Genomic DNA, 13,115 nt, shown 5'->3' with positions numbered 1-13,115 from the left:
AACAACTAGTTACTTTTTGGAATTTTAAGAGACGAGATTATCCTCAAGAAAAATACAATAGCTAGTAGTTGAACAATAAGTAGTAAAATAAGCGGTAAGTGTGAATGGCAAGAAAGTCTAAATGAGTTGTCCATGATAAGAAGTGTTTCAGTTTGTCGTCCAATGAGTGGTAATGGGGCCTGCATGAACTGACACGCCCGATTGACAACAAATGCAAGTTCAGGGCGAGTGAGAGTTATGTATTGTAGAGCTCCAACAGTACTTCGGTAGAGAAGACGATAACTCAACAAATCACCATCATGTTTAGTGAGAGAAGTCACCGTAGAAACATGTGTGTCTTTAGGCTTTCCATCAAACATCTTGGCTCTATGTACTTAAGAATAACCCGACAACGGCTCAAATAGCTTGAACCACGAAAAAATAGTGAATATCACCCATCTTTTTAAGAGGGACATAACACACAATTTCGATATAATAGAGGCCATATGCGATGAAGGATTGGAGGTAGGATGAGACATCGCCCCTTGTAATATAGAAAGAGAGAAGTATGAGACTTAGACTCAATAAATCCGAGAAATAGTATGTCTTTGCAAGAGTAGAGTACGAGGTACATGGAGCTTGTTTGAGTCCATAAATAGTCTTTTGTAGGGGACATACATGATGCGGCATGTAAGGGTGAGTGAATCCAAGTGATTGAGTCATATCGACTTCCTCGAGTAAGGGTGAGTGAATCCAAGTGATTGAGTCATATAGACTTCCTCGAGTAATGTTGTACGCTTGTAAAATAAAATGACCGCCTGATCAAAAATGTGAATCCATCAAAACTCGAAAGTCCATGAACACATGTCGATAAATTGACTCAAATTGGCTTCATAACTCACATTATTCTCGAATTTCAAAATTGTGAATAAGGAACCAAAATGGTAGGTTGTTCGAGCTGATTTCCAAGAATGTTGAAAAGGAAACCGACGAATGAGGAATGAACTCAAAATTGAGCTCATCAACAAGATCGTTGAATTCAGACTACTTTTGTTTTGGAAACTTTTTTTTGATCGCTTTGCTATTTCTCATGCCTTACATTCCTCTCGAACCTCGTAAGACGAGGTCAATCAACCTACTCGGGAATTGCATTACCAAGATGAGATGAAGAACCAACATAAAACATAGAAACATACACGTACTTGGCTCTTTTTTAGAGTCGCCATCTAATTTTTTTACTAAAGAAATTAGGAAAGAAACGTTATAAAAAATTATTTTGGGTTCAGTGCTTAGTTACGTGTAGAGAAGAGTCTCGTCGATATGCCCCACACTTTCATAAAAATGAGAGGTCTCTACTCCGAAATTTGTTACCTCTTAAAAGACACAAAGTTTTACATGTTATTAATTTAAGAGAATTTCATTCTAACCACATGTGTCTAATCTACCTATGCCCTATCCTAAGTTTAGGGGATTTCTCTCAATCTATTCCTAAGGCATGCTTGTACACAGCCATGTGCGAGAAATAAACGTAGACATCAAAATAAATAAAACTTGTATCTTAGAGGTGAAAGAATGTAATAACCTGAAATTATTCCAAAACAAATATGGTCAGCACACCAATCTATCAAATTAAATTTCAAGATCATTAATTTTAACGAGTTTTTTTTTAAAAATCCTAAAAAAAAACTTTATTAATGATAAAAACAAATTACTAATTAAAATAGTCCAAACTAACATTTAAAAAGAAATATATTAATTCTTAATTTTAAGTAAATAAATATTGCTATTCAAAAGAGAAAAAAAATTAATCAAATCTAATTGTAAAACTAATTTAACAATTAAAAATAATGACATAACTAACAAAATTATATATAAGTTATTAATTAATTAAAAACCTTAAATATCATAAATATGATAAAATTCCTAAGTGTCATGACTTAATTAAATTATCACCTTAACTTATTAAAAATTCAAAATTGATTATTCTTAAAACTTGATTATTTCAAAAATAGTTGTTTATAAATTATACAAATTGAAGGGTAAAAATATGAGTGTCTACAAAAACTATCACGTTGGAACATGCCTTATTGGAATAAAATTAGCGTATAAAAAGGGTACTCGAAGGCTAGAGGTTATTGGGACTCCAATCTCATGATTTCCTTGGCGAGTGGAGAGTGGCAAATCAAAGGCAAAAATTTGAAGTCATACCATTCTTTTCTCACGCAATTCACATGCAAGCTCAAAAGTGTTACATTTGTTCATTTGAGAAATCAGACATATTTTCTAATGCTCTAACAACTCTTGCTGTTATGACATAAATTTTCGAGGGGATCAAGATCAAGCCTCTCAAGATTTAGTAAAGATGCAATTGAGTCTATAAGAAGCAAACGGTTTCCAACATTAATGTTACAACCAAACCATGGTATGAACCCATTCAAAACTATATCGAAAAGGGGGAGTACCCATTGCATTTCAAAAAGAATGAAACACGAGCTCTTCGCCAATTCACCACCAATTACGTGTTTGTTCAGACTAAGTCGAATCTACACAAACTATGGATGAAATAAATTTTGGGGCTTATGGTCCTCACATTTACGGCATATCACTATCAAAGAAGATTCTTCAACTTGGATACTACACATAAAAATTGGAACACGATTGTATCACTTTCGTCAAGAAGTGTCATCGATGCTATATTTATGTCAACTTAAAGTATACTCATGCTTCCTCCTTTATAACATGACTTCGCCTTGGCCATTTTCCACACAGGAAATTAATATGTAAAATTCATTAACATGTATCAAATGGTCACTAGTTCATCATAGTCGCAATGGGTCTAAGGAAAAAAGTCTTTAAGTAAAAATTATGTCTTTCGTAAGACTTGAAAAATATGACGCAATAAAATTTTCAAAATATTACAGTTATTGTTTGACTGATAATTTTAATCAAAAGTTTAAGTGGGTGTTATTTGAATGATATAATCAATGATTTGAATATTAAGTCTAATCAATTTTTATTAGCTAAATTACAGTTAATTAAGTTTTCAATCACTCTGTAACTCTTTATCCTAGAAAAACTCGAAATTCGAGAAATTTTAACATCGATTTGTATCTTGAAAATCTTTTAAGTAAAATATTATTTAAAAAATTTATAAAAAAATGTATTTTAATATTTTAAAATTAATTATAACATTAATTAATTTTATGATGAATTTTAAATAACCTATTGCATTTACAATATTGATTAAAAAAAATTTATATTATAAATTAATTAAAAATAATTATTTTAAATAATTATTTTATTTGATAAAATAGTCGCCAATCGAATTTTATTTTAAAATCAATAAAATATTTTGTAGAGTGTATAAACATAATTTTACGAGAGATTCGATAGAGTTCGATGTTTGATGATACTCAGGAAAGGGCTTTCGCTTTTGTAACCCCGGAAAACACTTTTCCTGTAGAAAACTCGAGGTTTGAAAATTTTCAACCTCGGTTTGCGTGTCAAAATAAAACATTATTTTAAAAGATTTTAAATAATTCTTAACAGATTTTGAAATTAATAAAAATAATTAATTTGAGTTCAAATTTAAATAATCTTTTAGATTTGCAATAATCAAATTATAATTTTATTTTTTAGAAATTCGTTATTTAAATTAATTTAAAAGATTATTCACTTGAAAATAGAGTCGGCAATTGATTTTTGGAAATCAATAAACTAAGATATGTGTAAAAACATATTTAATCAGAGTTTCTTTAAATTCGTAGTTTGTTGATACTTGGGAAAAAGTTTTCGTGCTGCATCCTCCGTATCCGTTTTAAAAATGATATCTATTTATAAATTTGACTTTTAAAAAATTGGTTGTATAACATTTTATTTTAACCGATTATTCTTCCGATCTTAGACATGTGTATGTTTGTGCGTATTTACAGAATTGTAACAACAATTATTTAATGATGCTACCTGTTGCTGATGATGACTATGGAGGAAAATACCTCAAGAATATCAGTACTCAAATGCATTAAGATTTAAACATAAATTCTAAACAGAACTTTATCAAAATATTTTTTATGGAAATATCCCAAAATTATTTTAAAATCATTTTCTAATTTTTTAGAATTTTTAGAAAATGGGTTGACGTTTCAAAATTACAAAAATAATTTTGGAATTTTAAAAGAGGAACCAAATAGGCCTTAGGACCGGTGTCCTAGGTCCTGAGTTAGTTTTATCGGTCGGGGGCTCGGGGCTAAAAAGCACTCGGTCTTTGTCGAGAACCCCTCGGTTTAGGTTCATGATCCTCGCTCAGGGTGCGAAAGTCCCTCGGTCGGACGCCTCGGTGGAAGTCATTGGTCTTGGGTTTAGGAGTTATTGGTCGGGTGCGAGAGTACTCGGTCCTAGGTCTGACTTCTCGGTCGAATGTAAAAATCATCGGTCGGACCTCTCGGTCCTAGATGAATAACATCGGTCGAACCTCTCGGTCCTGATCGAAGATTCTCGGTCGGATCTTTTGGTCTTAGTAGGACCTATCGGTCCTTAAGAACATCAAAATTGCAGGTTTTGCAATTTTGATAGAGGCTTGGATCCTTTGATCAAAGGGCTTGGATAGCTTCACAAAGCTCCAAGGAACATTAGAAACATCATCCCATTGTGTCATTCGACGAGGGTGCTGATTAATTTGTTCAAAATAGTTTAGGTCTAAAAATCGGGATTTTAGTTTTAAAGTTGTTTTGAAGTGTAAGGAGATTGTCAATAGCTTCTTTATACTTCATATACTTGATTGACTAAAACATGAACACTAGATGTTCATTTGGACCAATTCAAGAACTCAAAATTTTCATTTATTTCGAAAATTTTGATTTTGGTCAAATATAATCGGGATGGATCAAACATGATCCAAATATCTGCCCAACATCATTAGAAACATATTGAGAATCTTCTTATTTTTTCCAAATTCCAAATTCAAAAACAAAAAAATTATTTTTTAATATTTCCAAATTCAAATTTAAGTTTTTTTAAGACCGATTAATTGGTTCTGGCTCATAAATGATCATATGATTTATTTCCAATCATCAAATTCAAGAACCAGGTAGTATACAAACTTATAAAAATTGAAATATAAAAATTTCAATTTGAAAATTTCAAATTGGAAATATGATTAAAGGATGATTGAAAGTTTACCAAGTGTTGGAGAACACTCCTTAAACCTTAAAGAAGCTGTATAGATGCTTATATCCAAACTTTAAGGCCTTATGCAAGATTTCGAAAAATCCGAAAGCTTGAGGTTTAATGGAGGATTTTCTGTAAATCTTGATTTGAGGCTTAAGATCGGATCTCCTGGCAAAATTGTTAAGGGAGACTATTTATAGCCTTTCGAAGTCGGTTGAGGCAGTTACTTGGATTGAATTAGTCAAACACCATTCATGGTATTTTAGCTGTTCTTGATCCAACTTGTTGATATAGGTTATGATGAAACTTATAATCGTAGACGAAATAATCACCGTGGTAGGGTGATAATTTCACATTTTGAATCAGTTAGAATGGTTGAGAAACAACACATTTCCATCTTTGAAAAATCAAAGATGGTTGTTGTTCTTATCCTTCCGACGATCGTGACGAAGACGATGGGCGGGGGATGAAACAACGTCGTTTCAGGCAAGAACGCGGACGCGGAGCGGTCTGTTGGTGTTCAGTCAGCGCGTCGTTGCCTTTTGATTGTTTTGTCGCGTTTCAGTTAACGGAGCGTTAGTTGATCGCCTGCTTTGCGAACGCGCCTTTTCTTTGTTGAAGTGGGCGACTCCTTGGCGTTGAATGACAATCTAGTGCTCATCTGATGGTCCTAGTTTCTGCTGCAGCCGTTCTTCAGAGTTTTAGCCACACGTGATCACATATCTTTATTTTTATTTTTAAACCTTAAGGGTTTATTTAAAATTGATTTTTCTTTCACTATTTTGGCTTTATTTTTAATTTTTTAAAATACACAAAATATTTAAAATAAATATGAAAAATATTTTTCTAATTTATTATTATTTTTTTATTTTTGGGTTAAATAAATAATTTTTGGGATAAAATGGGTACCACATTCATACTAAATTATTTATTTTAATACTTTTAATTTTTCTAAAATTATTTTGAGATAAAATGAGTACAACATTTATCCCAAATAATTTTATTTGTTTATTTGACCATTATTTTTAATTAATTAGGTTTTAATTATCATAATAATTAATCTAATTAATTGTTTAATTATGTTTTGGCTTTGTGGTTAATTATTTTGATTTATTTATTCGAAAATAATTAAAATAATTACTTTAATTTTATAAATTTGGTATGTAGATTTTTAGTGCTTACAGCTTTCGTACCCGTTAAAAACGGTCTCTCATTTATAAAAATCTTGGTTTTAAAAAAAATGATTTATTACGTTTTATTTAACCAATTATTCTATAAGCGCTTAACATGCACATGTTTTTCGTGTATTTAAATTTATAGAATAATATTTAAATGCTAGTACCTGCGATTATTGTTGATGATTATCGAAGAAAGTATCTGAAAAATATTAGTTTTAAGGCATTTGACTTTAAAAAATAAATTCAAAAAGACCTTTGTCAAAATATATTTTTATGAAACTATTTAAAAATATTTTGAAATTGTTTTCTATTTTTTTGCATTTTTAGAAAATGGTTTGTGGCTTCTAATTTAAAACAATTTTTAAAATTAAATTCTCATACAAACAGGTTCTAAGACCGATCTCCTCGGTCAGGTCACGGGTGTCAATCCTTATCGAGGGCTAAATCTCCTCTGTTGCGGGCACTGGACCCTTGGTCGGATGCAGAGATCTTTGCTCGAAGCTAGAATTCACCGGTCAGGTGTAAGGGTTTCTCGGTCGAAAACCATGTCGGGCTTGTTTTCTCTGTCGAAAATCAAGCCCAGGCAGAAGTCCCTCGGTCGGGTGCGGGAACGCGCCTCTCTTTCGTTGCAGCGGCGACCAGACTTATTCATGTGTGTTGGATGAGATTTCAGTGCTCATTCAAAGGCTGTGTGGTCTGCTGCAGCTGTTTCTCTTGAATTAGGCTACACAGGATCTTAGTCCTTTTCTAGTCTTAGAGTTTGTTTGACCTTTATTTTAATTATTTTAAATTTATTTATTTAAAATAATTATTTTGAGAGTACAACAGACAAGCACATTGAATCACAAAAATCATTCGCCTACTTTTTCCTTGTTTATACGTCGGGTCTTTCATATGGTGGGCTTAAAAAATGTCAGAGATCTGAACGCATTAAATCAGTATGTAGCTAGATTAGATACGAAAAAACTCATAAGCTCTGAGTGCTTAAAATTTATAAATCAAGTATATGTGTTAATATAATAATTTTGATAATCTTTTATAAACTTTTTAATGTTTGTAAAAATATTTTAAAAAATGGATTAAATATAAATTCAGAGATCTGAGCGCATTAAATCAAGTATATGTATTAATATAATAATTTTCATATGGTGGGCTTAAAAAATGTCAGAGATCTGAGCGCATTAAATCAGTATGTAGCTAGATTAGATACGAAAAAACTCATACAAGCTCTGAGTGCTTAAAATTTATAAATCAAGTATATGTGTTAATATAATAATTTTGATAATATTTTATAAATTGTTTGATGTTTGTAAAAATATTTTAAAAAATGGATTAAAGGTTAGTAAATCAAGTTTTCATCAAAGTCTTAAAATTACATATTTGTATAATGAAAGTGATATAATTTATTTGCATGGCTTAATGTGGAGTATCAAATCGATCCTGGGATGCAGTTGACTGGCTTGGCAAACTACAGAGTGTAGGATTGAGGAGCGCTGGAGACGCGGATGGTTGCGTCAATTTTATTTTTTTGTTAAGATGTTTGTTTAAATATATTTTCATTCAAATTTTAATGGTAACGAGTTTTGAACTGTTGATTAAGTAATTTAAAACTTACACTTCAATTTTTATTCTTTTCCAAAATTAAAAAGTCTCATTTAAAATAGCTTGAGTCTACACATCTCTTTATTGAAGGTGGAGCCAACTTCTCCAACACATTAAAGCTTGGAATTTGCACCTTTGTTGTCACAAATGATCACCACCTTTCCTATCACTTTCCTGTCCCTTATAGCAGAAAATGCAAGGTTGGCCTGCCAATAGAAAGAACTTTTTAGTTAGATTGCAGCACTTTTCCCATTTTCCATCAAGCAGTTTGTGAAAACTGAATTATTATTTAGAAATCAAAGTAAAATAGCACAAAACCAAATAGCAAAATAAAGCTACAATCAACCAAGTTACTTGAAGTGATACACTTAAACGTGACAAAAAAATGTGGCCACAAAGAGGTTAAGCACATAGCCCACAAACACAATTAACCAGACCCAGAACTTGCCGTCTGACGGGGTCGAATTCGTTGCCGCTAAACTAGAAGAGTGGATTGATTAAAAGTGTTCACGCCATGACAACTATTTAAACTAGTGTGTTTTATGTAGGAACCTAGGACCCTTTATCTCTTAGGTAAGACTCTTTGTCAGGACTTAAGACTCACACATGCATATGTAGATATATCGCTCCTCCTAAACCATGACCATAGCCTTTAAACCTGCTATTTTGCTATCATACAACTTTGTTCATATTATGCAAACATCCTATGTGATTAGCATAAAGATTATGAAAAACAGGTGACAAGATAATTATATGTAAGACCCAATTACTTTTTATTGTTGAAAAAGAAGATTTGAAGGATATGTAGACTATTAAAGTTTGTATGACTGATAAAAATGGATTTATGACATTGAAAAAGATGGAATCTATGGAATATGAAGCAAAGAAAAATGTGTTTTACGATCATGATGATAGGAGGTCAAAGTTGAAGAAAAGAAAATCGTGGAGGTTTAATTTTTCAAACATAAAAACATTTTGAGACGATGGATCTTGTCATAAGCATAGCAGTTATCAATTAAACTCTTTGTCAAATTACTTTGGGTTAAGAGAAAAGTGATGAATAACATCAACAGACAAAAATTGGAGTCCAGCAAACTTCAATTGACTATAAAACTTAATAGAACTGACCTCCTTGAGGCTATAAGCCTTGTAGATATTAATGGATATTTTGCCTGTTGCAAACCAAGACAATAGCTCCTTCAGAGAATCCTCCAACACAGCTGGTTGATGAATTCTATGACTATGTCCCCAGTGAAGTCCATGTATAGTCCAATTCTGCAAATTGGCACATAAACAAGAGCCTAGTTACATAAATATCATGGTATGCAATAAGAGTTTGTTTGTTATGCATAGATTTATAAGCATGGTACCTTTACAAGAGCAATATTTGCAGGAATAACAGGAACTTCTCCACTTGCAAAACCTATGACCAAAATTTGGGCTCCCCACTTCAATACTTTCATTGAATCTTTTGCGAGCTTACCACCAACTGGGTCATACAAAACATCAACTCCTTTGAGATTTCTTTCATTAAGGAATCCCTTGATGCTTACAATAATATCACTTTTGCTTGAGTCAACAACAAAATCAACACCTAGAGACTTCAAAAATTGTATCTTTTCATATCCCCTGAAATAAACCGCCCCATTAAACACCAAACTCATATAACAAATTGTTTAATAATAGTTGTTTTTTATATTACCTAGCAACAGCAATGACAACTGCACCACAAGCTTTTCCAATTTGTACAGCTGAAACACCAACACCTCCTGCTGCACCAAGAACTAGCAAAACCTACAATTTCATTACCAAAATCACAGACCTGAGAAACATATTGGAAAAAGAACCAAAATGGCTATAGAGAACAAGTTGTACCTGGCCCGGCCTTAAATTAGCCCTATGAGTAAGGGCCACATGTGATGTTCCATAGACAGCAGGAAGTGCACCAGCAGCAACCAAATCACATCCATCAGGTACGGGAAGCCTTCATTTTGTTAATGAGTTTGTAATGATTTTTATCAAAAGGAGGAACAGACTTAGATTATTGATGACACAATTTAAATTCAGGATTGACATTTGAAACTACATCCAATTGTGCTTTGATATGATAATATATATAAGTAACATGCAATGAGATTATTTGAATTTATAATTTGTGTTATAATATCACGTACAAGATATTATCACACTATTATTATATTATATTAGTTTCTTTTAAGTTTAATATAATGTTAATATAAAGATATAAACTATGTAACTAAATATAATATATCATTCAATATAACTTCTGTTTATTCTAACATGATATTAAAACTATCGTTTTGATAATATCATTATTATATTATTATACCAAAATAACATTCAATACAAACTTTTCTTTATATTCTAACATGTTATCAGAATTATTGTTTTTTTTACATATAAATTCAGTTGTTTTATCCGAGTAGTCAATGTCCATATATTTATTGGTCTTAATACAATACTATGTGTTTTTTACTGGTTATTTAGTTAACACTGTCATCATTTCGTTATGATGTATTTTTTTTCAAGTATTATTTCACCCTAACATTCTATGCCCATTTGATTCTACTTTCTTCGCTGATTTCTTTTTAGGCAACACATTGTCATCCCGTCGTTCGATAGATCTCAACATTATTGAGTAACATCGGAGTGATTTCAGTTATCGTTTCAACCCAACATTCAAAACCCATGAGATTCTACATTTTTTTTGTTGGTTCATCAGTCAACACATTGTTATAATGAAATTAGATGGAGCTCACGTATTTATGAAGTTTGAAAAACTAACATCAACATTTCACAGTCTCGATTTTAACCTCAAGTTGTTCATATCTTAAGTTCGAGCAAAAATGTTATAATACAAAAAGATATATCGATAAAATAATCTGATAATATTATTAATATTATATTAATTTTCTTATAAGTCAAATGTAATTTATATATAATAAACCTACCCTATAAACTAAATATAATATATCATATATAAAATTTCTTTTTTTCTAAATTTTTGAATCAAAATATGCAAACAATAGAATAGATGGTTGTCAATTACTACTACTACTAAGCCCATTTCATCTAGAGGTCATAAGCAAAGTCAATGAATTGTCTAGAACCAAAATCAATCACTTTCTAATCATAGAAGGTTCACAATTCTAGAACTTTCCTCAACAAAGATTCACCCAAACCAACCGACCCATTCCGATGCAATTAATGTATGAAAATCATCTCAAATGTGCAATGTCTGAAAAACAAAATACCCAGAAAAAAGAACTTACAAGTGAGTCTCATCGACGACGATGAATTGTGCGAAACTTCCTTGGGGAGCAAAAGAACAGACAGGATCGCCGACTTTGAACTTGGATACCTTAGGACCGATTGAATCGACGATTCCGGAATAATCGGAACCTGGGATAAAGGGCAAAGGAGGTTTGTCTTGGTACTTACCAAGAATCTGAAGGTGAGTGGCGTAGTTCAAGCTCGTAGCTTTGACTCTCACTCTTACGGCAGTCGACCAATCCAGTCCTGGGATTGGATGAGAGATTTCTAGAGCGAAAGCAGAGTTCTCCGATGAGTTTGGAGCCTCTGTCGGGTCACCTATCTTCCTGCATACAAGGGCCTCCATGCTTGTTAGAGTTCTAAAGAGAGAGGGAGGTTTGAAAACTAAGAAAATTTAACTTATTTGTTATAATTTTATTATTATAAGTTTAAAAAAATATTATTAGAAAAAAATAATTTAATTCACTTTTCACTTAAAAAATTATATTAAATAAAAAAATTTATTTAACTTTTTATTTTGACAAGTCTTAAAAGTGATTATATATTTTAATTTTTAAATAACCAAATTATAAATAATAATAATAAAAATTCAAAGTGATCTCTTATTTACTATGTATTTATTAAAATCAATTATATTGGGTAAAAAGAGTTAATCAATTTTATTAATATATATAAGAATTTTATTAAAAAATTACTTTTTATATACTTTTCACCTAACAAATTTTATTTAATTCAATAATATTTTTTATATCAAATTAAATAAAATTACTTTTAACTTTTAATTTAACAATTTTTAAAAATAAATTTAATATGAATGATGACAAAATATTATTTTTTAAATAAAATCAACAATAAATTTATAATTTATAAAAATTAAATATTATTTTAATAGTTTTAGTTTAAATATAATTAATGTATTAAAGGTTTTTTAAAATATTTTTTAAAAAATCAAAGAATATTTAAAAGTAAATTATCTAATTTATCTTCAATATTTTACTCTATTTATTTCATTTTTATATTTAGAAAAGTTATTTATCAAATAAAAGCCCAATTACTAGTGAAGGCTCTAATTTCAGTGGTTTTTATCCAATGTGACTCAAAGTCCAAAATTTTGAATTGTGTAATTGAGTTCAAATATCATAATTTTAGTTATTAGGTACAAACTCTTGTCTTTAATTAATTTAATATATTCGTACCAAAAAAAAAAGTTTTTTTTTTTTTTCAATATATTTTTACACATCACATACTTTTAATGCATTCAAACCGTTTTGGACGGTTTGGAATATGTATATACCAAAACAATACTCAATTTAAAATACAAATACTTACAAATTGGTAAACCATGCATAATGTTACGTCGTTATAAAGTTATTTGAAAAATAAATACAAAATCTATCTCTATTCAAAATTTATAATATTTCTTTCAATTACATATTTTTTAGTCTCTCCAACCAACATAATAAATTAGAATACGTAAATTTTAAAAATAATACAAAAAAAATAATCAATTTTAAATTTTTTTTACTTAAAATGTCTTTAAATATTATTTTATTTAAAAATATAATAAATTAATTAAAAAAAATAAAATTGTCACCTTAATGCATGTTTTTGTCCATTTTAAAAAAGTCTAAAATTTTGAGATTTTGAGTTCTGTATAACACAATTCAAACAAATTAAAATTAAATTTAAGAGTTTGTACATCATTAAAGTCATTCGTATCATAGTTTTGAAATCTTATCAAAAACACATTTAATAGGTGGATATCCGTGCAGTCCACGGTATTAAATATAACTTATCAAATGTATAAAATCAAATTTTCAAAAGATTATTACAAGGAAAAAATTATAAATTGATCTGTTTTGAAACGCCATATGAAATTAAAGATGGTATAAAAAT

At 30.2% G+C, this 13,115-nt stretch overlaps 1 protein-coding gene across 1 annotated transcript; it reads right to left on the bottom strand.

Moving 5' to 3' along the window:
- Positions 1-8,018: 8,018 nt before the first annotated feature.
- Positions 8,019-11,573, bottom strand: LOC124946071 (quinone oxidoreductase-like protein 2 homolog). The gene is made up of 6 exons (XM_047486631.1): positions 11,219-11,573; positions 9,801-9,909; positions 9,628-9,719; positions 9,296-9,554; positions 9,054-9,200; positions 8,019-8,131 (listed from the first exon to the last, which is right to left on the bottom strand). Exons 1-6 carry the CDS (start codon positions 11,563-11,565, stop codon positions 8,039-8,041), a joined length of 1,047 nt encoding a protein of 348 aa, XP_047342587.1. The 5' UTR covers positions 11,566-11,573; the 3' UTR covers positions 8,019-8,038.
- Positions 11,574-13,115: the final 1,542 nt, after the last annotated feature.

Source organism: Impatiens glandulifera, chromosome 7 (genome assembly GCF_907164915.1).
Source record: "Impatiens glandulifera chromosome 7, dImpGla2.1, whole genome shotgun sequence".
NCBI classification, from domain to species: domain Eukaryota; kingdom Viridiplantae; phylum Streptophyta; class Magnoliopsida; order Ericales; family Balsaminaceae; genus Impatiens; species Impatiens glandulifera.
This window is presented reverse-complemented; position numbering and strand designations above follow the sequence as displayed.

Coding starts and splice junctions, on each gene's coding strand:
- LOC124946071 (XM_047486631.1), bottom strand. CDS start 11,565: ATGGAGGCCCTTGTATGCAGGAAGATAGGTGACCCGACAGAGGCTCCA. Junction 9,555..9,627: donor GTTGTCATTGCTGTTGCTAG/GTAATATAAAAA, acceptor GGTTTATTTCAG/GGGATATGAAAAGATACAAT. Junction 8,132..9,053: donor AGGCTTATAGCCTCAAGGAG/GTCAGTTCTATT, acceptor TTCTATTGGCAG/GCCAACCTTGCATTTTCTGC.